The sequence below is a fragment of the Odontomachus brunneus genome, unplaced genomic scaffold (assembly GCF_010583005.1).
Source record: "Odontomachus brunneus isolate Ranch 3 - 2012 unplaced genomic scaffold, Obru_v1 Obru_scaffold_038, whole genome shotgun sequence".
NCBI classification, from domain to species: domain Eukaryota; kingdom Metazoa; phylum Arthropoda; class Insecta; order Hymenoptera; family Formicidae; genus Odontomachus; species Odontomachus brunneus.
The window spans coordinates 1,848,130-1,871,404 of record NW_022639488.1 but is presented as its reverse complement, the minus strand read 5'-3'; the positions used below and the strand labels follow the sequence as shown (position 1 = coordinate 1,871,404).

The 23,275-nt window shown below is 30.3% G+C and overlaps 3 protein-coding genes across 6 annotated transcripts in view; 1 reads left to right on the top strand and 2 right to left on the bottom strand.

Moving 5' to 3' along the window:
• Positions 1 to 23,275, top strand: part of LOC116844018 (cilia- and flagella-associated protein 61-like) — an 84,242-nt gene that overhangs the window by 31,013 nt on the left and 29,954 nt on the right. For 2 of the 4 annotated variants that reach the window (XR_004377974.1, XM_032815078.1), the window contains exons 5-7: positions 20,507 to 20,584; positions 20,689 to 20,805; positions 20,872 to 20,931. Coding sequence is in view for 3 of the 4 variants with exons in the window: in XM_032815078.1 (XP_032670969.1) it covers positions 20,507 to 20,584; positions 20,689 to 20,805; positions 20,872 to 20,931 (255 nt within the window). In the remaining variant the exon portion in view is untranslated. Of the gene's footprint in view, positions 1 to 20,506; positions 20,585 to 20,688; positions 20,806 to 20,871; positions 20,932 to 21,037; positions 21,598 to 23,275 lie in introns of those variants that run through there. The other 2 variants (XM_032815080.1, XM_032815079.1) reach the window with 2 other exon arrangements.
• LOC116844016 lies at positions 351 to 3,190 on the bottom strand. Its single transcript, XM_032815072.1, has 3 exons — positions 3,099 to 3,190; positions 1,910 to 2,067; positions 351 to 1,844 (listed from the first exon to the last, which is right to left on the bottom strand). Exons 1-3 carry the CDS (start codon positions 3,173 to 3,175, stop codon positions 523 to 525), a joined length of 1,557 nt encoding a protein of 518 aa, XP_032670963.1. The 5' UTR covers positions 3,176 to 3,190; the 3' UTR covers positions 351 to 522.
• Positions 6,636 to 8,185, bottom strand: LOC116844023. Its single transcript, XM_032815088.1, has 2 exons — positions 7,967 to 8,185; positions 6,636 to 7,311 (listed from the first exon to the last, which is right to left on the bottom strand). The coding sequence occupies exon 2, from the start codon at positions 7,286 to 7,288 to the stop codon at positions 6,716 to 6,718; it is 573 nt and encodes a 190-aa protein (XP_032670979.1). The 5' UTR covers positions 7,289 to 7,311; positions 7,967 to 8,185; the 3' UTR covers positions 6,636 to 6,715.

Here is a 23,275-nt window from a genome sequence, read left to right as displayed (position 1 = left end):
ACACACACACACACACACACACACACACACACACACACACACATATTACGCTATTTAAAAAATTAGATATAACTTTACATAATCTAAGCAAACTAAAAATCAAGTGAGTAACATCATTAAACGTTCCCTTGAAACGATTTTAGTTTTGTTTGCTACATTTTTCAATGAAATCCTTGGTTTTCAAAAAATCTCAATATGTAATGCGCGCATTACGTGTACAACGTGTGTATTAAAGTACATGCCGTTTTGGGATACTTTCATGCATTTGATGTACTCGTTTATTATTATCAATATATTTTGATTAAAAGAAAAGAAAATTAAGAAAAGAAGAACAAAAAAGAAAGAGGGAATACATAAATAAGTCATTTATTAGAAATATCCATAATTCATAAAAACTAGATTATATATTATAAAAATATTTATAATTCATAAGAATAATTTGTCTTTTCTATTTTCCGTATTAATGTTATCCAAATGATGTGAGAATTGCATAAGAGGGCTTCACATCGTTTAGAATGGTTTTTATGAAAGATATAAATTCCGATACACAGTTATATGCGAATTACGATAACCTACATTGTCAGTGTGCAACTGTCTGCATGGATAAAAAGACTTAAAATTGTTTGGTTTGTTATATACAGGATTTATATTTATAATCTTTTGTATGTTAATTATGTTCTCTACCGCTATAGATTGCGATCCGGCTGTTAGAATATATGGACAGTTCATACGTTGCGGTGTTAATAAGCTATCTTCTTGCCATGTGTTTGTTGTATCAAAATGTGCTTGAAATATTACGATTATATTTGGTTGCTGAAACATTGGGTCACTCGTATACTCTTGATAAGATCCAGGACGACATACGACATTAATCCTCTGATTTCGAGACTTGCAGCTGTCACAACTTTCCAAATTTATATTTTGAGTTTCTAATTCTTCTCCTATCAGTACAATTGTTAACTTCTTTATCCTATACAAAAGATGATGGAGAAGTTCCCAAGCCTTCATATATTTATTTTCAATGGTATTTGCTGATATGACGTGGATAACACATTGAGGTCCTGCCATATTAGGAAGATCTAATAACTGTGCTTTTCTCATTCCATCAAATAACGTGAATGGTCCTGATACATAATCGGAACAGAAATATGCGAATTTTGTAAAAACTCGGTTACAATTGTCCAAGTTCCTATAAGAACAGTACACACAATTGAGAACAAATTCAAGCATGTTATCGGGAAGTATCGATTTATTAGGAAATTCAATTAATCTTTTATAATCTGTAGGTATGATATTTAGGATATCTAGATTGAGACATAACATCAACTCTCCGCATTTTGATGCGTGATTGTTGAAAAATACTTCCATATGAATAGGGCAAAAATTGTCGGAATAGCATCTTATACAGGGTTGTATATTAATCTGTTGATGACAAATAAGGCATGATTTTGCGAAAGTAATCATTTGTATTTCGTACTGTTCCAGACTACGTGGAAACCGTTGCGTGATTACATACAAAAATTTTCTTCTTGTCTCAATCCATTCGGGCGTTTCTAAACGACAAAAGCGCCATTTCATGCTACTGTTCTCTTTTACGAATTCTGTTATATACGCGCAAAATTGCTGATGTTCTTCCCAATCCTTCTGTTTATGTCTTTCACTGCAGTAAGAGATCATGTAACACTTATTGCATAATATTAAAACGCCATTATTTTTACTTTTGCAAACGTGACAAATATTTGGATGAAAGAAATTATAATAATTAATATCGCCGTTCGACCAATTAATATCGGCGTGCAATTTTTGCACATCCATTATAAAGTCCATGCCTGTATTTTGTTTACCTGAAGATAATGAATATTTCTTTGTAATTTCAATTTTAAAGTAATTTATGTGTAAAATACGGTACCTTGAACAATAGTAAGATGATTCTCTTTACACGGTTTAGATATTGTATAGTTGGCGACTGTTTTGCGGACACTGAGAAACTGTTTACAAGTTTCCTTGAATGTCACGAAAGTAGTTGACAATTTCAGTGGCATACAAAGTTTTAATTTCAGTTTTGACCTACGAATATCCGTTCGCAACTAGAATATTGCGCATAAACACATGTAAATTTCTTAAAAATTTCATTACTATTATTTTGTGTTCTATAATACCTATAAATAATGTATTAGTGTAATAATAATAAATAAGGTAAATATAATATAATAATATAAATATATTAATATAAATAATATATATGATAAAATAATAAATATATAATATAAATCTCATAATATATAATGAATATATAATATAAATGAAATAAATATAAAACAATCTATGTCTCTGTAATGTCTCTACAACATTGCACTGCAATATGCACTATTGTAACTAGGGATGTGCCGGATATCCAGCAACTATCTGGTAACCGGCTGGATAACCGAATATTAATATATTAGTATAAGCTTGAAAGTTTGTGTCATTAATACAGGATTTAAAATCCAAGGTTCTCTAAAAACAAACAAACTAATTATCTTTTATTAAGTCAACTGTGTAATATAAACTGTATAATCTTTCTGAAGATTTATTTTCAACAATGTTTGGCAATGCTGAATAACCCGCTCTTTTAGACCAGCATAATATACGATATACGACGCGCGATATCCAATGAGAGTACAGTTTTACCGGAATATCAGTATTCTAATTGGATATCGCTCGTCACATATCACGTGTTGCGTTGCACATCGCGCTGGTCTGTAAGAGCCATAAGAATAAAAACTCTGTTGTAAGGGGTGAGGCTTAGTTACACAGCCCGATTGGACACAGAGTGTAATGATTAGTTAGATGTAATAATTGGGTTTAGTAATTACTAAACTAGATAAAGTACAGAGTACCGGTCGGTAGTGTGCAATTGAATCTGTGTACAATTGGAACAGTTTCGTTGTAATCTACGTTGTGTAAATGTTCTGTATAAACATCTTATGGTCGACTTTAATGACCAATTATGTATTAAGGGAACTAGAACGGTTTGAAATCTTTACAAAAGCTTTTTTTTGGGTTTTTATATTATCATTTAGTACAATTCTTTAAGAATATTTTAGCGCAAAATGTACCTCGATATTCGCAAAATTAAGTTCAGGAGAGCGAAAAATGTGAGGCGGCGGGTGCCCGGCGGAGCGTGCGTGATCATGTAGTGTAAGAAATGCAATTGTTTATTTAAAACAAACTGATAAACAGTAATATCGATTTTAAAACTTAGAAATAATATCGAAAACAAAGGTTATAGACGTGTGGAGGTCACTGCTAACAAATATAAGAGTAACAACAAAAGAGACGAGAACAGTCGGTCAGTAATAGAAGTCGGTCGTTTATTCTTCAAAATAGCATTTTCCGCTCGTTTTGCCACGATTATTCAAGAACGGCTAAAGATATCGACTTGATCTTTTTTTTTAAATTAAAGATAAAGACGTACTGCATAAATTGAACCGAAGTTTGCATATGAAAATTAATTTTTTAATACCGTTTTAACAGCAAATAACATGAATTTTTAGACATTTTTAGTTTTTTATCCGCTATTTCTCTCATTTTTTAGATTTTTCGTTCTATTTCGGTTCAATTTATAGAGGAAAATCTCATTTACAAAATGACGTTTGGCGCATTAAAAATTCCAACTCGTTTTCCCGGAGTCGTGGCAAAACTGCAAAAACATTTTTTTAATTTAACAATATCTTACTCAATTATTAATACTTTTTGAACTTCTGTCGCTTATTGCATTCCTAAAAGTATGTATAAAGTATGTATAAAACTATGTATAAAGTATGTATAAAAACTAAAAAAAACAAACCTTGTGTACATTTACTTGTTTGTCGACAATAGTCATTCGAATTTCATTCAATTTTCGGAAGATAAAACCGTTCTAGTCTCCTTAAATTATATGGCAAACATAGGCAAACGTTATGTAATGTATTACTTATGTAAATGTTAATATAGAAATTTTTTAGAAAACCGGATTTTTAGTACCGGATATCAGGTTATTATCGGATATCCGATATCCGGTATCCGGCAAATTCAGTATCCGGTACATCCCTAATTGTAACGTTGCAGCAATGTTGCTGCAAGCATCTGTGCTGTATGTGCATGTCAAACTCATATATTTAACGGCGCGGTTTCGTCTTCAAAATCCTATTCATGTGAGGGCGTCTTGCAAATTATATTTATTTGTTTGTTATTATTCTTCTTTCATGTACTAAATCTTTTGTAATTAATAAAAGTCGACGCGGTTAGCGTCTTTACATAAGGACTTTGCTTATATTTTAACACATAATTTATATTTAAACAATTTACGCATATTGCATTTTTAGCACTCTTAGCAATACTATGTACTATGTAACTAGCTACATTATGTAATAAATATATTTCTATATTATTAAAAAAATTATATTTTGAAATATTGCCAACATGAATATTAATATTAATATTAATACTAATTATACTTACTTTTATTATCAGTTTGTAGTCAGAAAATTTTATTACATTTTATTTTATCGGTAAGCAGAAACTACATACATATACATGTATACACTACCGTTATGTTTATGTAAAACTAGGCGAGTGACCAGACTCTATGTTACAGAGACTCTAGGCTCCTATGTGATATCAATTTTTTTGTATAAAATAGAATTTTAAACAATAATATGCCTTATTAATATATTTTGTGTTGTTTTGCAAATAAAATATTTTTTATAGAAACATTAATTTTGGTATAATTCCACTCGTGCAGGCAAGCGCGTGAACTTGGCGTCTGTTTTTATCTTTTTTGTAAAAAGGTAGGTTTGTTCGGATCACAAGCACGATATATTCTCGCGGTCCAAAATAAAGTACATGACACAAATTCTGGAAGCTGATATTTTTTTTCGTCTACAACGACGGATACTTTATTTGTAAAACTAATATATTATGTTATAATATATTATAATATATTACTGTTGAAAATAAACTCGGACAAATGCTACACTAGTAATTTTGAAACTCTTTGAATTTTCTGTGTTTTCTGGGATCAGTGTACACAGATTAACATTATTAATCGACTTTTTTTGTTATTCAGCGTATACAAGTATGAAGATAATATTGTCGAAAAGTTCAAAAGTTATAAGACTTTTCTTATCTCGTATTGAAAAATATTGGAATTTGACTTATAATATCTCGTAAAATATTCACTTTTAAATTATATATTTTTCACTTTTATATACGAAATAACTAGAGGAATCAAGTTATGTTAAAGACCTACATATAATTCTCTTAAAAAAATTAAATAAAATTCTACATAATCATAAGCAAAGTCACTAAAGGTCAAATGAGTAGCATCATCAAACGTCTCCTTGAAACCGTAGAGGAAAGTAGCCAAAAGCGACATACCTCTATATCTCATATATTAAATGTTGTATTTTATCGAAACTAATATAAACGTAATTCATTTTATCAGTTAAGTCATGAAAAATTTATATGTAGTATATTTCTTATTCTTTTATATGCTAAATTAGCAAATATCGAGTTTTAGAAATTCATAATTTTATTTCTTTGATTTTTATTGACAAATTACTTAGACCAAACTGCGATAATAATCTTTTTGTTTAATATTAAATTCTTCTACATGCATTTGGCTTTTGTACAAATATTATTAAAATATTTTTATCTTCATTATTTTTTACTATATAACTTGAAAAATTTTATGAGAATGTGTCTTAGAATGACATATTCCGTACAGTATGCGATAGATGCGATACTCTGTGACTAACATAACTTGACTCTAACCTCCCATTGTGACGTGATATTTGTCTATTTTAAAGTTTAATTCTGTTTAGTTTAAAAATATAATATATGTAAAATATGTCAGAAATGAAAAAGATGTAAATGCCAAAGATATGTTTTTATTTAATTATATTTCCCTTTTGTAATATTATATTTTAAATAAAGGAATATTATTCAACCATTAAACGCATTAAGGAACTATTTATTATCAAATATTATCATATATGCAACATATTACATAACTTCCAATAGGTATGTCGCTTTTGGCACCCATTTTCTTAGTGTTTTACAAAACTCCATTTTCGTACGTTTTACAAAAACATTTTCTGTTTTAAATATAGTAATAATTTCAGTAAAAATATGATATTATCTGATAGGAGGTACTTCCAACTACATCTATATATATTTACATTTATATTTTGAGCTTTACATTAAGACATAACTTCAAAAAACAGAGTGGTATGTCGCTTTTGGTCCCTTTACTCCATTAATTTTGTTTGTAATATTTTTCAATGGAACCTCTGGTTATCAAAAAATCTCAATGCGTAATTTAAAATGAGACATCCTGTATATATGTGTATGTGTGCGCGCGTGTACGTACAAAAGCAACATGCTGTTTTGGGATACTTTCATACATTTGATGTACACGATTACCACTATCAATAAGTTTTGATTAAAAGACAATAACAACAATAAAATAACAATAACAAAAAAGAAAGAGAGAGCAGTTAAATAAGTTTTTTTACTAGAAATATCCATAATTCGTAAAAAATACATTATATATTACATATTATTACATTATATATTATATATTACAAAAATATTTATAATTCATGAGGGAAATCTATCTTTTGTACTTTTTATAATAATACAAGTGATATAGGAATTGCATAAGAGGGCTACAAATAATTTAGAATAGTTTTTATGAAGGTTGTAAATTCCGATACACAGTTATATACGAATTAGGATAGCCGACACAATCAGTATGCATCTGTCTGTATGAATAAAGGGACTTGAAACAGTTTGGTCCAAAATGTATAGGGTTTATATTCACAATCTCTCCTATATTCTTTACATTCGCTTCCGCTATAGATTGCGATACAGCTGTTAGAATATATGGACAGTTCATACGCTGTGGTACCAATAACTTATCTTCTTGCCACGTATTTCTTGTATCAAAATGTGCTTGAAATATTATGATCACATTTGGTAGCTGAAACATCGGATCAGTCGTATACTCTTGGTAAGATCCAGGACGACATACGATACTAATCCTCTGATTTTGAGATTTGCAGTTGTCACAACTTTTCAAATTTATATCTTGAGCTTTTAATTCTTCTCCTATCAGTATAACTGTTAGCTCCTTTATCTTATATAAAATATGCTGGAAAAGTTCCCAAGCCTTTACATATTTATTTTCAATGGAGTTTGCTGATATTACGTGGATAACACATTGAGGTCCTGCTATTCTGTTTAATAACTGTGCTATTCTCATCCCATTAAGCAACGTGAATGGTCCTGATACATAATCGGAACAAAAATATGCGAATTTTGTAAGAATTTTATAAGAATCATCCAAGTTCCTATAAGAACTGTGTACACAATTGAAAATAAAATCAAACATGTCAAGGGGAAAAATCGATTTATTGGGAAAATCAATTATTTGTTTAAATTCTACAGGTATCATATTTAATATATCCAGATTGAGACCTAACAACAAGTCTCCACATTTTGATGCGTGACTTTTTACAAAATCTTCCATATGAATAATGCAAAAGTTGTCGGAATAACACTCTTCACAGGGATGTATATTAATTTGTTGATGACAAATACGACACGATTTTGCGAAAATGATCATTTGTATTTCGTACGGCTCCAAACTACGTGGAAGCCGTTGCGTAATTACACGCAAAAATTTTCTTCTTGACTCAGTCCATTCGGACGTTTCGAAATGACGAAGGCGCCATTCCGTGCTACCGTTCTCTTCTAAGTATTTTGTTAAATATGCGCAAAATTGCTCGTGTTGTTTAAAATGCTTCTGTTTATGTCTCTCACTGCAGTAAGAGATCATGTAACACTTATCGCATGATATCAAAATACCATTATTTTTTCTTTTGCAAACGTGACAAATATTTGGATAAAAGAAATTATTATAATTAATATGACCATTTACCCAATTAGAATCGGCATGCAATTTTTGTACATCTATGATAAGGTTCATGCCTGTATAGTTTATTTACTTGAAGATAATGAATATGTATTTGTAATTTCAATTTGGACTTGTGTGTGTGAAGTATGGTACCTGAATAGAAGTAAAATAATTCTCTTTGTACAGTTCAGATGTATAATTGGGAACTGTTTGGCGAGCACTGAGAAGCTATTTGCAAGTCTCCTGGAATGTCACGAATGTAGTTGACAATCGGTTGAACGGTATACAAAGTTATAATGACCTACGAATATCCGTTCGCAACTTGAATATTGTGCATAAACACGTATGGAGTTCTTAAAAAATGTATTATTATTATATTGTATTTTATAATACTATAATAAATAAAGCATTAATATAATAATAATTATTATGAGGTAAATGTAATATAAATGTCATAATATAATTAATATATAATATATAATAAATATATAATAAACGGAATAAAAATGAAACAAAAAGAAAACATGGAGAAAAATAGGAAATTTGCATGTTTTTAAAATGTTATTATCAAAACGACTGATACAATAGTTTAAAGGGTATTCACTCGAAATATTCCGGAAAATAGACAATGTTTAGGAATTTGCTAAATAAATTCTTCATGACTCTTGAAAGAGATACAATTTATTGTCTATTGTATTTTTCAAATGCATTTCAATTAACATTTATTACATAGTCTTTTAACGTATACCAAGATTAAAATTATTGGAGCTGGATTCATAAAAATCTTAGTAATTATTATTTCTTTATTGTTATTAAGTAGTACAAAATTTTAATATTATTATTTTTGCATATCGTATAAGTATATACAAGGTGTTTCTTAAGCTCCGCACACGAAGCATATAGCGTTATTCCTTATGAAAAAGTGAGTCAAAAAGTCCTGAAACATTTTTGTGTTCGATGCTTATTAAAGCAGATATTCTTTAATAAATTCCAGCAAATCCGTGCCATTCTTTAGAAGTATACACGTCTGTGAGCCGCGCGCCTGGAGTGTGCATGAATGTTTCGCCACTATATTCACGCACACTACCAGGCGCGCAGCTCACAGCGTGTATACTTCTTACTCGGATTTGCTGACATTTATTAAAAAATATCTGTATCGTAAAGCATCAAAGACAAAAATGATTCAGAACTTTTCGATTCAATTTTTCATAAGGAATAACGCTATGTACTTCGTGGGCGGAGGTTAAGAAACCTGTATAGTCGACTTCACGGCGCGTGCTTTGTCTTGTGGATGCATTCACTGCAAATCACTGTCTCTAGATTACATTTGAAAAATCGGTTTTATACCCAGTACAAGAAAAAATATTACAGTAAAAGTTCTAGAATCTTTGTACTGTGGAATACATCGACATGCTGTTTGAATTTATTTTCTCTCCTTCACAAATGTGTTACTTATATTATAGGAACAGTAAAACATACTATTAAAAATTTTTACTATGTTCATTAACAAGAAAAAACACTATTAACAGTCTATTCCTGCGTTACTAAAAGCATAGCAAAATTTGAAAGAATTTTTTATTAAAAGTAAAAACTACTTATATTTTCTTCGGGTAGAGAGTCGATGAAATAAAGTGAAAGATATAAAAGGGGAACATATGGACGCAAGCATGGACATGAAGGACGGAGCATAGATTTGAGGGGGTAAAGCAATGGTGGGGAGAGGGATTAGAACGTCGGCCATGTTTATATGGGCCACTAATGATGCCACTTATCGATACTTTGTATCACCTATCGTAATCATGTGATAATACAGAAAGGTATTTATACATAAAAATGAGAATAATATATGTACGCATAAAAATTGAGTGTCCTTTAAATAATATTAATTTATTAAATAAATGTCTTTGTGTTACAACGGTATTTCTTTGTTTTGCAATATAAAAATAGCGAATATTAATATATTTTATAATACTTTTCATAAAGTGCGGTCTGTGAGACGTTAAAAAACTTTGGTCGTTGCAATGATTAATTAAACTTGCAAATAACTTATCTTTATATACATTTAAAAGATTTGTGTAATATTATGCACAGTATATTTTGAATTAAGTGTAATGACATGGTTTTTTTTGTAATAAATCTAATACCATTTACCATCAACACTTAGATCACTTTAATATTCCAAATAATGTTACCATTGCCGAGTAGATGGCAGCATAAGTGGTTCATCTAAACATGGCTGAACATCGAAACCCCCTCCCCTGCTTCATACCCGGCACCCTAATGCTCCGTTCATCAAGTCCGTGAGCGCAGGGATGGGATTTCGAGGACGGAGTAGCGATAATGAGGGCAATCTATTTTTTGTATTTTTTACAATAATACGAATGATATGGAAATTGCATCTCCAATAAATATTTCTCGCGATCCAATAAATATTTCTTATTCTCGCGGTTCAAAATACATTAGTACGTGACACAAATTCTGTGTGTTGACATTTTTTTCGCCTACGATAACGGATACTTTATTTGTAATAATAATATATTATGTTATAGTATATTATAGTATATTACTGTTGAAAATAAATTTGGACAAATGGTACACTAATAATTTTGAATTTTCTGTGTTTTCTGGGATCAGTATACACAGATTAACATTATTAATCTACTTTCTTTGTTATGCAGCGTATACAAGTATGAAAATAATATTGTCGAAGAGTTTAAAAGTTATAAGACTTTTCTTATCTCATATTGAAAAATATCGGAATATGAGTTATAATCTTTTGTAAAATATCCACTTTTAAATTATATATTTTTCACTTGAATACTTTTATACACGAAATAACAAGACAAGTCAATTTATATTAAAAGATCTACATATAATTCTCTTTAAAAAATTAGATAAAATTCTACATCTTAGCAAAGTCATTGAAGGTCAAATAAGTAGCGCCATCAAACATTCCCTTGAAACCGTATTAATTTTGTTTGCAACATTTTTCAGTGAAAACCTTGGTTTTCGAAACATCGCAATTTAAAATGAGACATCCTGTATATAAATGTGTATATACGCGCGTGTACGCCCACACAGCAGAAATGTCCCAAATATATCATAAGGATATCTTGAAGATATCACATATCCCAAATATATCTTTAGGATATCCCTATGATATATTTTGGACACCTCTACTGTGTGGGCGTATAAAAGCAACATGTTATTTTGGGATGTTTTCATACATTTGATGTACATGTTTATCACTATCAGTACGTTTTAATTAAAAGACAACAACAACAAAAAAGAAGGAGACAGCAGTTAAATAAATTCTTTATTAGAAACATCATAATTCATAAAAAATAGATTATATATTATAAAAATATTATATATAATTAATGAGGGCAATCTATTTTTTATATTTTTTACAATAATACGAATGATATGGAAATCGCATAAGAGAGCTTCAAATCGTTTAAAATGGTATTTATGAAGGATGTAAATTCCGATACACAGTTACATGCGAATTACGATAACCGACACAATCTCTGTGTAACAATCTGAATGGATAAAGAGACATGAAATTGTTTGGTGCATTATATATAGGATTTATATTTAGAATCTTTTGTATGATTTTTATGTTCTCTTCTGCTATAGATTGCGATGCGGCTGTTAGAATATACGGACAGTTTATGCGCTGTGAATAAGCTGTCAATAAGTTATGTTTTTGCAATGTGCTTATTGAATCCAAATGTGCTTGAAATATTATGATCACATTTGGTTGTTGAAACGTTGGATCAGTCGTGTACTCGTGGTAAGATCCAGGACGACACACAACTGTAATCTTCTGATTTCGGGACTTGCAGCTGTCACAACTTTCCAAACTTATATCTTGAGTTTCTAATTCTTTTCCTACCAGTACAACTGTTAGCTCCTTTATCCACGGTGAATTATGATGGAAAATTTCCCAAGCTTTCATATATTTATTTTCAATGGAGTTTGCTGATATTACATGGATAACATATTGAGATCTTGTCAAAGAGTATAATAACTTTGCTTTATTCATACCATCATAGAGCGTGAATGGTCCTGATACGTAATCGGAACAGAAATATGCGAACTTTGTAAAACTTTCTGTTGGACGGACCAAGTCCTTAATAGAAGAGTGTACACAATTGAAAACATATTCATTCATATCATCAAGATGTTTCGATTCATTAGGAAATTCAATTAATCGTTGTAATTCTGTAGGAATGATATTTAAGATATCTAAATTGAGACATAACATCAACTCCTCACATTTTGATGCGTGTTTGTTTTCAAAAGCTTCCATATGATTAGGGCAGTAGTTGTCGGAATAGCATTTTCTACAGGACTTTATATAACTCTGTTGATGACAAATACAACACGATCTTGCGAAAATGATCATTTGTATTTCGTACGGTTCCATACTACGTGGAAGCCGTTGCGTAATTACATGCAAAAATTTTCTTCTTGACGCAATCCAGTTGGGCGTTTCTGAAAGACAAATGCGCCATTTCATGCTATCGTTTTCTCTTATGTATTCTGTTAGATATGCGCAAAATTGCTGGTGTTGCTTAAAATGCATGTTTCTATGATTTATAGTGCAATAGGAGATCATGTGACAGTTGTCGCAAATTATCGGTTTTTCGTTTACGTTTTTGCAAACATGACAAATGTTTGGATTGAAGAAATTATTGTAATTACACTCGCCGTTCATCCAGGCACAATCGGTGATCAATTTTTGCACATCCCCGATAAGGTTCATTCCAGTATATTTTGTTTGCCTGAAGATAAGGGATACTTTTTTATAATTTGAATGTAGAAGTAATTTTTGTGTGAGATACGATATCTGAGCAAAAATAAAATAGTTCTCTTTACACGGTTTAGATGTATATTTGGCGACTGTTTCTCGAACACTGAGAAGCTGCTCGCAAGTTTCCTTGAATGTTACGAATGTTGTTGACATTCTAAATAATATACAAAGTTATAATTGCCTACGAATTCTATTCGCAGGTAGAATATTGCGCATAATATATAAGGAATTCTTAAACTAGATATTACTTTTATATTGTATTATATTATTGCCTAAATAAGTAAAGCATAAACATAATAATATAATAAATTTATAATTAAGTGAAATAAAAATAAAATAATAAACGGAAACATTCAGAAAGAGGGAAAATTTGCAAGTTGTTAAAATGATATTAGTAAATAGATTGATACAATAGTACAAGGAATATCCACTCGAAATAGGCCGAAAAATAGGCAATGTTTAAAAATTTGCTAATTAAATTCCTCATGTCGCTATTACTTTACGTTTGAAAGAGATACAGTTTATTGCCTATTGCATTTTTCAAATGTAGCATTTATTACATAGTCTCTTAACATATATTAAGGTCAATATTGTTGGATTTGGATCCACAAAGTCTAAATTATTATTTCTTTATTATTATTAAATGATACAACATTTTAATATTATTATTTTGCCGCATATTGCATAAGCCGACATGGTCGACCTCGCAGCGCGTGCATCGTTTTGTGCATGCATTAGATGCAAAAGATTATTGTGTCTCTCGATTAAACTTGAAAAATCGGTTACATAGCCAATGCAGAGAAAGAATGTTACAGTAAATTTCTACATTCTTTGTACTGTGGAACGTTTCGACACACTGTCTAAATTTATTATCTTCCCTTCACAAACGTGTTACGTATATTATAGAAACAGTGAAACATACTATTAAAAACTTTACTATATTCAGTAATAAGAAAAAATTCTGTTAACAATCTGTTCCTGCGTTACTAAAAGTATAGCAAAATTGGAGAGAATTTTATATTAATAGTAAAAACTACATATTTTTCCTTGTAGAGAGTCGTGAAACAATGTGAAAAATATGGAAGGGAAATATGTGGGGACAGGGATGCGATTTTGAGGATGGAGTCGCGCCATTAAATTTATAACAATTAACATGTATATGTACGTAACTTCTTTCTATGTGCATGTCAAACTCATATATTTATCGGCGCGGCTCCGCCTTCGAAACCCATTTTCTGTGTGAGTGTTTTGCAAATTATATTTATTTGCTTGTTATTATACGTCTTTCATGTGTTTAATCTTTTGTAATTAATAAAAATAAACGCGGTAACTAGCGTCTTTATATAAATATTTATTTCATATTTTGCCAGACAATTTATATTCATTGATTTGTATTCATTGTTTGTAAAACTTATGTATGTATTTATTACATTGCACTTCAAAAGTCACATTAAACTATTAATTAAAATTAAGCGAATATTAATCAGCACTCTTACATCTCTTCGTATGTATACCAACATCATTGAAGACGTGCGCGTGTTTTTAATATTTAATAATTTATTAAATAAATTATATTTAATAAATTATTGAAAGACATTTGGTTGCGATGACTGATACCCGTCTATATATTCGTTTTCTTTTCCGTCGCTTATTCACCGTTTCGATAGACCTTACTTTTCTTCTGATTGGCAGTTGTCTTTTAGATATTTGAAATGCAAGATATAATCGCTTTGTATGGCAAGCCCCAGTGTAAATATATTTTTATATATAAAAGATGATTAAAACGTCTGATATTAATTACAGGTTTTGAGTTATAAGACGACATTTAGTCTATATCGAAAATTTCATATTTTTATAAGTAATCTTTTAGACATCTATGTGTTATCTAGATTTTTTGAAAGCTTTTGTAGAGCCTGATATTAACCTTAAGTTTCGAGAATAAAACGACATTTTATCTATATCGGAAATTTCATACTTTTAAGTAATATTATAGACATCTATGTGTTTTCTAAATTGTTTGAAAGCTTTTGAAGAGATACGCAGGTTTTTATATAAAGTGAATGTTTCCAAGTAGAACAGATAGTCAAAATAACATCAATCTGACGTCATTTTGACCAAAAAAATAACATAAATTTAGTTAATAAATGGATAAAATTACGTTACATAGAAATTATTTTGATTATCTGTTCTACCTGAGGTTCTACTCTTTATGAGACTTGTTGCAGTAAGCGATCATGTAACACTGATCACATGTTTTGAAATTGCCATTATAAATTGCCATTTGACTCCATTTTTTTTTAAAACGTAACGTGATGGAACATTCTGGATTTCAGATTCGTAATCTACGAGAAAAATCCTATCGAAATGTCCTGTCATTCCTCTAGTGACAAAATCGGTGTTGACTATTGTAATCGGCAGTGATAAAATCACTTATCACTAGTTTCATATATGCACTATCGTTTATTTGTTTAAAAAAGAGTGTTCCTTTGATTGATCGCAAAAGGTTATTGATTTTTGTGTAAGTATGCTAAAATAAACTAAATTCTCTCATAATTAATAAAAAAGATAATGTAAGATAATATAAGAGTAACATTAATAAGAATTTTATAATATTACAAATTTAGAGAAAAAAAAGAGATTCAGCTTCGCTTATTAATTATAATAATCAGTAGTCTAGTGTCATAATGAATAAAAGAAATTCTCTGATAAATGATTAACGAAACATAAATAATCCATGAAAACAATCAAATTAACATAAAATCACAGGAAATCAGATTAAGTTTAACTTATTAATTAAATTTTTTTCAATTTTTTTCTTTTATTCATTAGGTAAATACATTAATCACAGTTGCCTAATAGCAAAGTGGAAAAAAACGCTTCTTATACCACATGATTTGTATGCCCAGTTTTGACAAATCTTATATTGGTACCAACCTTCAACACTATCTGAATATTTATTTTTACAAATGCTGAAAGGGATGTTTCTTTCATAAATTTTTGTTGTGTCCCTTTCAAGAATATGACATTCAAACAAGAAATATAACCTCTACAAATGCAGTATTCAACAAATCTAACTTGCCATCTCCTTATTAAATATTTTATCTAAATTTAATTTATTGGTAATTTTTTATTTCTTTATCGATATATATTTATTTGCACTATTACGTGACTTTAACTATATTAACAGTATAGTCTAAAAGAACGTTTACTTAAATCGCAGCGTATTTTTCTTTGATACACGAAGAAACTCACTCAGCTGTTATCGTCACCATATATGAGATCTGCTTTAGTTTGCTGAATTGGCTATACTAGTTCGCTCTCATCTTTCTTCCACTAAATTTTATCTGTAGATATGTTTTTTTTAAGTTTGGAAAGTGCAGCTTAGCAATAGAGAAACATACCCATAAAATAACAGTGGTGTAAAGATAGGTCATTAATCAATTACAATACTAAATTATTTTTTTTTTTCAAATTCCATTTTTCAATAATTGCAGCAACCCTTTTTTTATGCACCATATTCTTAAAGCACTTTCTCCCTCTATATTGAATCCAGTAATTTAAGTTTTATTAAGCATTAAATCTACATCGTTTGTGAATTTAAATATATATTAATATTAAGACTAATATTTAACCACTACACGTTTATCAAAAAAGTATTTATTTCTATCTTCAAACAAAGCAATATTCATTTTGTAACCGTTCGCACTTTTCGTGCAGAACGTGATGGATAGTTGTGCAATATTTAGAGTTTATAATTTTTCGCGCAATTAAAAGTCCATTCCGCATTGACCGGTACTTTCCGTACAAAAATAAATCTGTAAATTGTATGCTATACAACAACAAAAAAGAAAAAGTAGTTGAATAAGATCTTTATTAAAAACATTCATAAATCATAAAAAATAAATCATATAAAAATATTCATAATTCATGAAGATCATGTATCTTTTGTTTTTTTACAATAATACGAGTGATATCGAAATTGCATAAAAGAGCTTCAAATTGTTTAAAATGGTTTTTATAGAGAATATGAACTTCAATATATAGTTACATGCGAATTACGATAACCGACGCAATCAGTGTGCAACTGTCTGAATGGATAAAGAGACTTGAAATTGTTTGGTCCATCATATATAGGATTTATATTTAGAATCTTTTGTATGTTTCTTATGTTCTCTTCCGCTATAGATTGCGATCCGGCTGTTAGAATATATGGACAGTTCATACGATATGGTGTCAATAAGCTATCTTCTTGCCATGTGTTTGTTCCATCAAAATGTGCTTGAAATATTATGATCACATTTGGTTGCTGAAACGTTGGATCAGTCGTGTACTTGTGGTAAGATTCAGGACGACATATAACTTTAACCTTCTGATTTTGGAACTTGCAGCTATCACAACTTCTCAAATTCATATTTCGAGTTTTCAATTCTTCTCCTATCAGTACAACTGTTAGCTCCTTTATCTGACATAAAACATGCTGGAGAAGTTCCCAAGCCTTTACATATTTATTTTCAATGGAGTTTGCTGAAATTACGTGAATAACAAATTGAGGTCCTACCATATTTGGAAGATCTAATAACTGCGATTTTCTCATACTATCATACAGCGTGAATGGTCCTGATACGTAATCGGAACAGAAATATGCAAATTTTGTAATAATTTGCTTAGGACCGAGATCCCTATAAGAAGAGTGCACACAATTGGAAACAAACTCATTCATGTCTTCAAAAGGTTTCGATCCATTAGGAAATATAATTAATTGTTGAAAATCTATTGGTATGATATATAAGATATCTAGGTTAAGTCTTAACCGCAACTCCTTGCATTTTAAATCGTGATTCCGCTTAAAATCTAGGCGATGAAATTCGCAGTAGTTGACGGAATAGCATTTTCTACAGTGAGTTAAACCAATCTGTTGATGACAAATACAACACGATCTTGCGAAAATGATCATTTGCTTTTCGTACGGCTGCAGACTACGTGGAAACTGTTGCGTGATTACGCGCAAAAATTTTCTTCTTGACTCAATCCATTCGGATGTTTCTGAACGACGTTCCTTGTCGTCGTTCTGTTTTAAATATTCTGTTATATATGCGCAAAATTGCTGATGTTGTTTAAAATGTACTTCTCTATGACTTTCACTGCAGTAAGTGATCATGTAACAATTAGTGCAATTTACTAGAGATTCTTGTTCTATTTTACAAACGTGGCAAATGTTTGGATTGAAGAAATTATTATAATTATGACTGCAGTTCGTCCAAGAACTATCAGTGTACAATTTTTGCACATCCATATTAATGTCCATATCCATGCCAGTATATTTTGTTTGCTTGAAGATAATGGATACTTTTTTGTAATTTAAATTTGGAAATAATTTTTGTGTGAAATATGATACTTGAGCAAGCGTAAATTACTTTTCTTTACACAGTGCAGATGTATAGTTGGCAAATGTTTTGCGAACACTGAGAAACTGTTTGCAAATTTCCTTCAATGTCACGAATGTAGTTGACAATCTAAATGGTATACAAATTTATAATATCCTAATATAACGATATTCCGAATATTCGTTCGCAAGTAGAATAATGTGGATAAATATATACGGAATTCTTGAATAATCTATTAGTTTTATATTGTATTCTATGATTCCCTAAGACTGGATTCCACAAACATCGTTTGACCTTGATCTGATTTTAAGTTTTTGTTTCAATTAGTTTAAAGATGGCTTAAGGCTTGATCGACATTGGTGGAATTGAGCCTAAAATAAAACATAAATATAATAATATAATAAATATATAAATTTTAAATGAAATAAAATTTGTTAGCAAAGGAAACTCTATTAACAATTTCCTGCGTTATTTGAAATTATAGTAAAATTAGAAGAAATTTTCTATTAAAAATAAAAGGTACATCATATTTTTTTCCGGATAGAGAATCATTGAGGCAAGGTGAAAGATATGAAAAGAAAATGTGTAGGCGCATGGGATTTCATGGATGGAGCCACGATTATAAATTTATGACAATTGACACGTATATTTTTTAAATACGTGCATGATAGTGTGCTCGAGTGTTTTGTATTGCTGTTTCTTTTGTTTATGGTTACAAATTGTTCCTAATTTTTTTTTTATTACACCAGAACATCACATAGCGCGTGCTTCACGCGCGCCACTTTAGCTCTTTCGTTGTATTTACAATTTATATTATAATATTCGTTTTTACAAATTATATTCCCAGCAAACAATGTTACATGTAACTAACATGTATGTTACATGTAACATTGTGTTTGCTGGGATTACAATAAGTATCAAATTCATATGGCGCGAACAACACAACCTGATCTGTCACCGCGGCTGACAGCTATAAGCGGCACGAATTCGACGGGATCGAGACAATCGAGACAGTCGATTAGCGTCGCGGAAAAGAGGCTTCATCCACTTCGATACATTCGAGATTTAGTTAACACGCACTTTTTCTGATAGGATTCTTTTATTTATGTTACGTTGCCTCTCTAATTTTTCCTTTCTCAATTCCTTCTCAACTCCTATTGTGAATGTTTTCATGTTTCAGAGTTCTTCTAACTTAAATATATTAGAAAACAATTCTTTGCACTTTTGAGTTAGAATATTTCGAAATCTTGACGTGCTAAGCAAATTCTACGACCAGATTCGGATCCAGCGATAAAAATTATGTCAGAAAACACTGTTACATCTCAATGGACAAAACCTCGCAGGCCTTTATTATTGAGAGACGTTTTGTCACGATGACCTACGCTTGCCTACATATAGGATAAACTGGGATAAGATAGCTATACTTTTCTAAAATGCAAAAGAAAATATATTTTTTATAGATATTTCTTAATAGCGTTTGGCATATTACTTCATTGAATCCTGCAGTATATACTAATCTACAGTAATATTGTCAGAGTTAAAGGGAAAATATTTCACTGAAATTATTTATTATAAAAATATGAAAATATGAGGATTGACCTGAATTTTTCGGATAACATTAAAGAATAGATGACCTATACATATTTTATGTTCATGCACCTTTTATTTTATAAAATAATATAAAATATATAATTTGATATATTCATTTTAGTATAGGATATTTAATACATATTATTTATGAAAAATATAATACATATATAAAATAGAAACTTCTATTACAACTTAAATTCTATTATAACTTAAATTCTAAATGTAATCGTTTGTTCAAGATATTGCACATATGATTTAATTACTGTATTATCGAAAGTAATGTTTGAAACATAACTTTCGCTCTATAATTATTCATATTGTAGAATGATAGTGTGCCATCTTACCCAAAATATGAGTGAAAGATGGCCATAATATTTATAAACAAATAGTGAAAACAAAAATAAAAATTGCATGTTACATTACCATTTACATACTTTCTTTCATGTATCTAACATTGATTGCGATAGCTTAACTGTAATTTATTCGACGTTACAGTAAGTTTTAGTGGTTACATGAAAAATTTTACAGGTAGTCGAAAATAAACATAGTATAATAATCATAATCTTACTATTTCGAAAAATGTTCGCATATACACTACGATAAATATCGCTTATCTTTGATTACACAAACGCAAAGTTTTACAGATATTAGAGAAATTACAACCTATGGCCATTTTTCCCGGTATGACTATAATACCCGAGTTTATCCTATTCGTTTTCTTTTTCGTCGTTTCAATAGATATTACTTTCCTAATCAACAATTATCTTTCAGACATTTGAAGTGCAAGATATGATCGCTTTGTATGGCAAGCACGAGAGTATGCTGAACGAACTGAAATTTCGCTTTAAAGTAAGCACTCGATGAGATAATGCGAAAGAGAATATTACATTATCTTGTTTGATATTCGTATATAATACGTTCCTAATCCACAATTCGCATTCTCGCGCTGTTAGAAGTTACCTATTTCGGATTTCTACTCCTACTTCCATGAACCCTGGGCCGCGGCTATTTTCCATGACAGATTTGAGCGTATGCGCGCCGAAAACCGTGGCATCTTGCTGTCGCAAATGGTAAGATATTCGTTCAGGCATCCTATATGAGTATTTAAGGTTCATGTTTATATTTCTTTGCTGCAGTGTACTCATAGTTTGGTCGATGATTGCATGTGCGCTTTAATCATGTCTGAATGGCAAGAGGTGAGTGGTCTTACCTATAAACTCTTCTTTTCTCTTTCTTTTATTATCAAACGCCCTGTGTATAGTTTCCACGCGTGAGTATTAGATTAATACTGCGAGTGAAAAGGCTCGAACTCTGCGTAGATATCGGAGCAGCATCGACGATATATCGAGTCAAGATACGCTGGTTCGGTTTATCATGGAGAGCTTGAGGACAATCTTATGAAGTTTCTGGAATTTTACGAAACTGAGCTGCCGATGTATTGTACTCCGTTTAAGCAGCGACAAATGTATATGGACATCGAAGAGAGTCCGTTATATTTTGAACAATAAAACATTCTTATGAGGTGCATCAGAGGAACATATTTTCTACCAAACTTGAGAATGAAAATAAATGAAATCGTGTTTCCAATTTGTATAAATTTCATTTTTCATTTCTTGTAAAAAACTTTCATTTTTTGTAAAAAACAAAACAAACTTATTTAAAATATGTAAAGGACAAAAATTAAAAAGGTTAGGAAAAATAATATATATATATATGTGTATATATTTTTAATAAAATATATAAAATATAAAAGGTAATTAAAACATATCCGATATTAATAAATTGCGAGAAAAAGATGACATTTTGTCTACATTGACAATTTTTTATTTTTTAGTCATCTTTTAAACATCCATATAAGGTTTTACAATTGGCCAAGTACTGCCCTTATAAAAATATCATACTAAGAAATACTGAAAAATTATTAGTGATTAAATATTATCAGTAATTCAGTAATTTTTTGGCCAGTACTTAATTTCTGGTGAATACTGATAATAAAATCATTGTTAAATATTGATAGTAATCAAATACTGAAAATTATTGTGCAAAGGTGAAAAATGAGAAAATTATAATATTATACAAAAATACATTTATAATGTTTAATTTCCTCATGTCTCATAAACCGGTAAGAACCGAAGATTCCTACTTTCGCACTAGATTACTACAAATTTTCGCGAATCCTCCCTCTATAATTTCGATTCCAAGCGGTAATACCGGTCACCTGTCCAGTTTTGACTCCATTAAAATGTTGCCAATCGATTAAAGTTTTGCTAGACGTTAAAGTATTTACCAGACGATCGAGCGGCACATGGCGATTCCCGATACAACTCCAACGATGTTCTTACGATTTATGCTTATATAATATATTCTTATAATGTTCACAGTATATTATAATATACCTAGCAAACACCAAATAACAATTATATAACTTTTATTTTGTATTTGTTGGATAATTTATTAATAGATATTGAAGCAATGCAACAATATTCGATATGCGATGGATATTGATATATAATGTAGTGAAGCAGTGATAATTACTTTTAGATATTTTACAGAATGTTTTAATGATTAATCCAAACAAAAAATTAAAAAGATCCAAGAAAATCCAAATCAAACAAATCAAATTACTAAATTTTGAAAAAAACATTTAAAGAATACTATTTAAAACGATAGTGTTGTTTCATCAAACGACATGGTTTCTTTGGACGAAATAAGTTTTTTATTTTCATCATTTAAAAAAAATTATATTTTGTTTAAGAATATAATATTTTAATGAAACAAACCAAAATTGAACAAGTACGAATATTAAATTTAAAGAAACTTTTTTCTCCAAAAAAACGGTATAAGAAGTGTAAGACATGTAATTAAACGAATTCTAGCCAAAAAAAGAATTAATGACTGCCACTAACAAGTACTATTCTAAGATCTATTCTATCCCAGTAATGACAAAATACTGGCTGACAGAAGTCCGGCCGACGATTGGGTACCATACGTTGGTCAAGCGTCGGCGTTCGGCAATCTTTCATTTGCCAGTAATAGCTGAATACTGGCTGACAGAAGTCCGGTCGTCGGTTGGCCGTCAAGCGTTGGCCTTCGACAGCCAGTCATTTGCTAGCATTGGACCAATACCGGCTGACATAATTCTGGCCGATAGTTGGGTGCCATAGCTTCGGCGAAGCGTTGGTTTCGTTGTTACTACTGGCGAACCTACGTGGACAATGTTATAATGCCTATAATATCCGTTTGCAAGTAGAAAATTACGTATAAACACACGTGGAGTTCTTGAAAAATCTATTACTGTTATATTGTATTTTATCATTCCCTAAATAAATGAAGCATAAAAATAATAATATTGTTGTGCCCGCCCTCTGGAAGTATGTTAGGGGGATGTTTTGGCGACTGAAGGACCCCGACTAGAAATTGTCATCAGGTATACCTGAAATGTATAAGGTCCTAACTAAGGGTTAGCTAGGTTATCCTTACTATGGTAAACTTAGTCATGTATTGGTAAAAATCGAGTAAGGAAGACCTTTGCAAGGTATA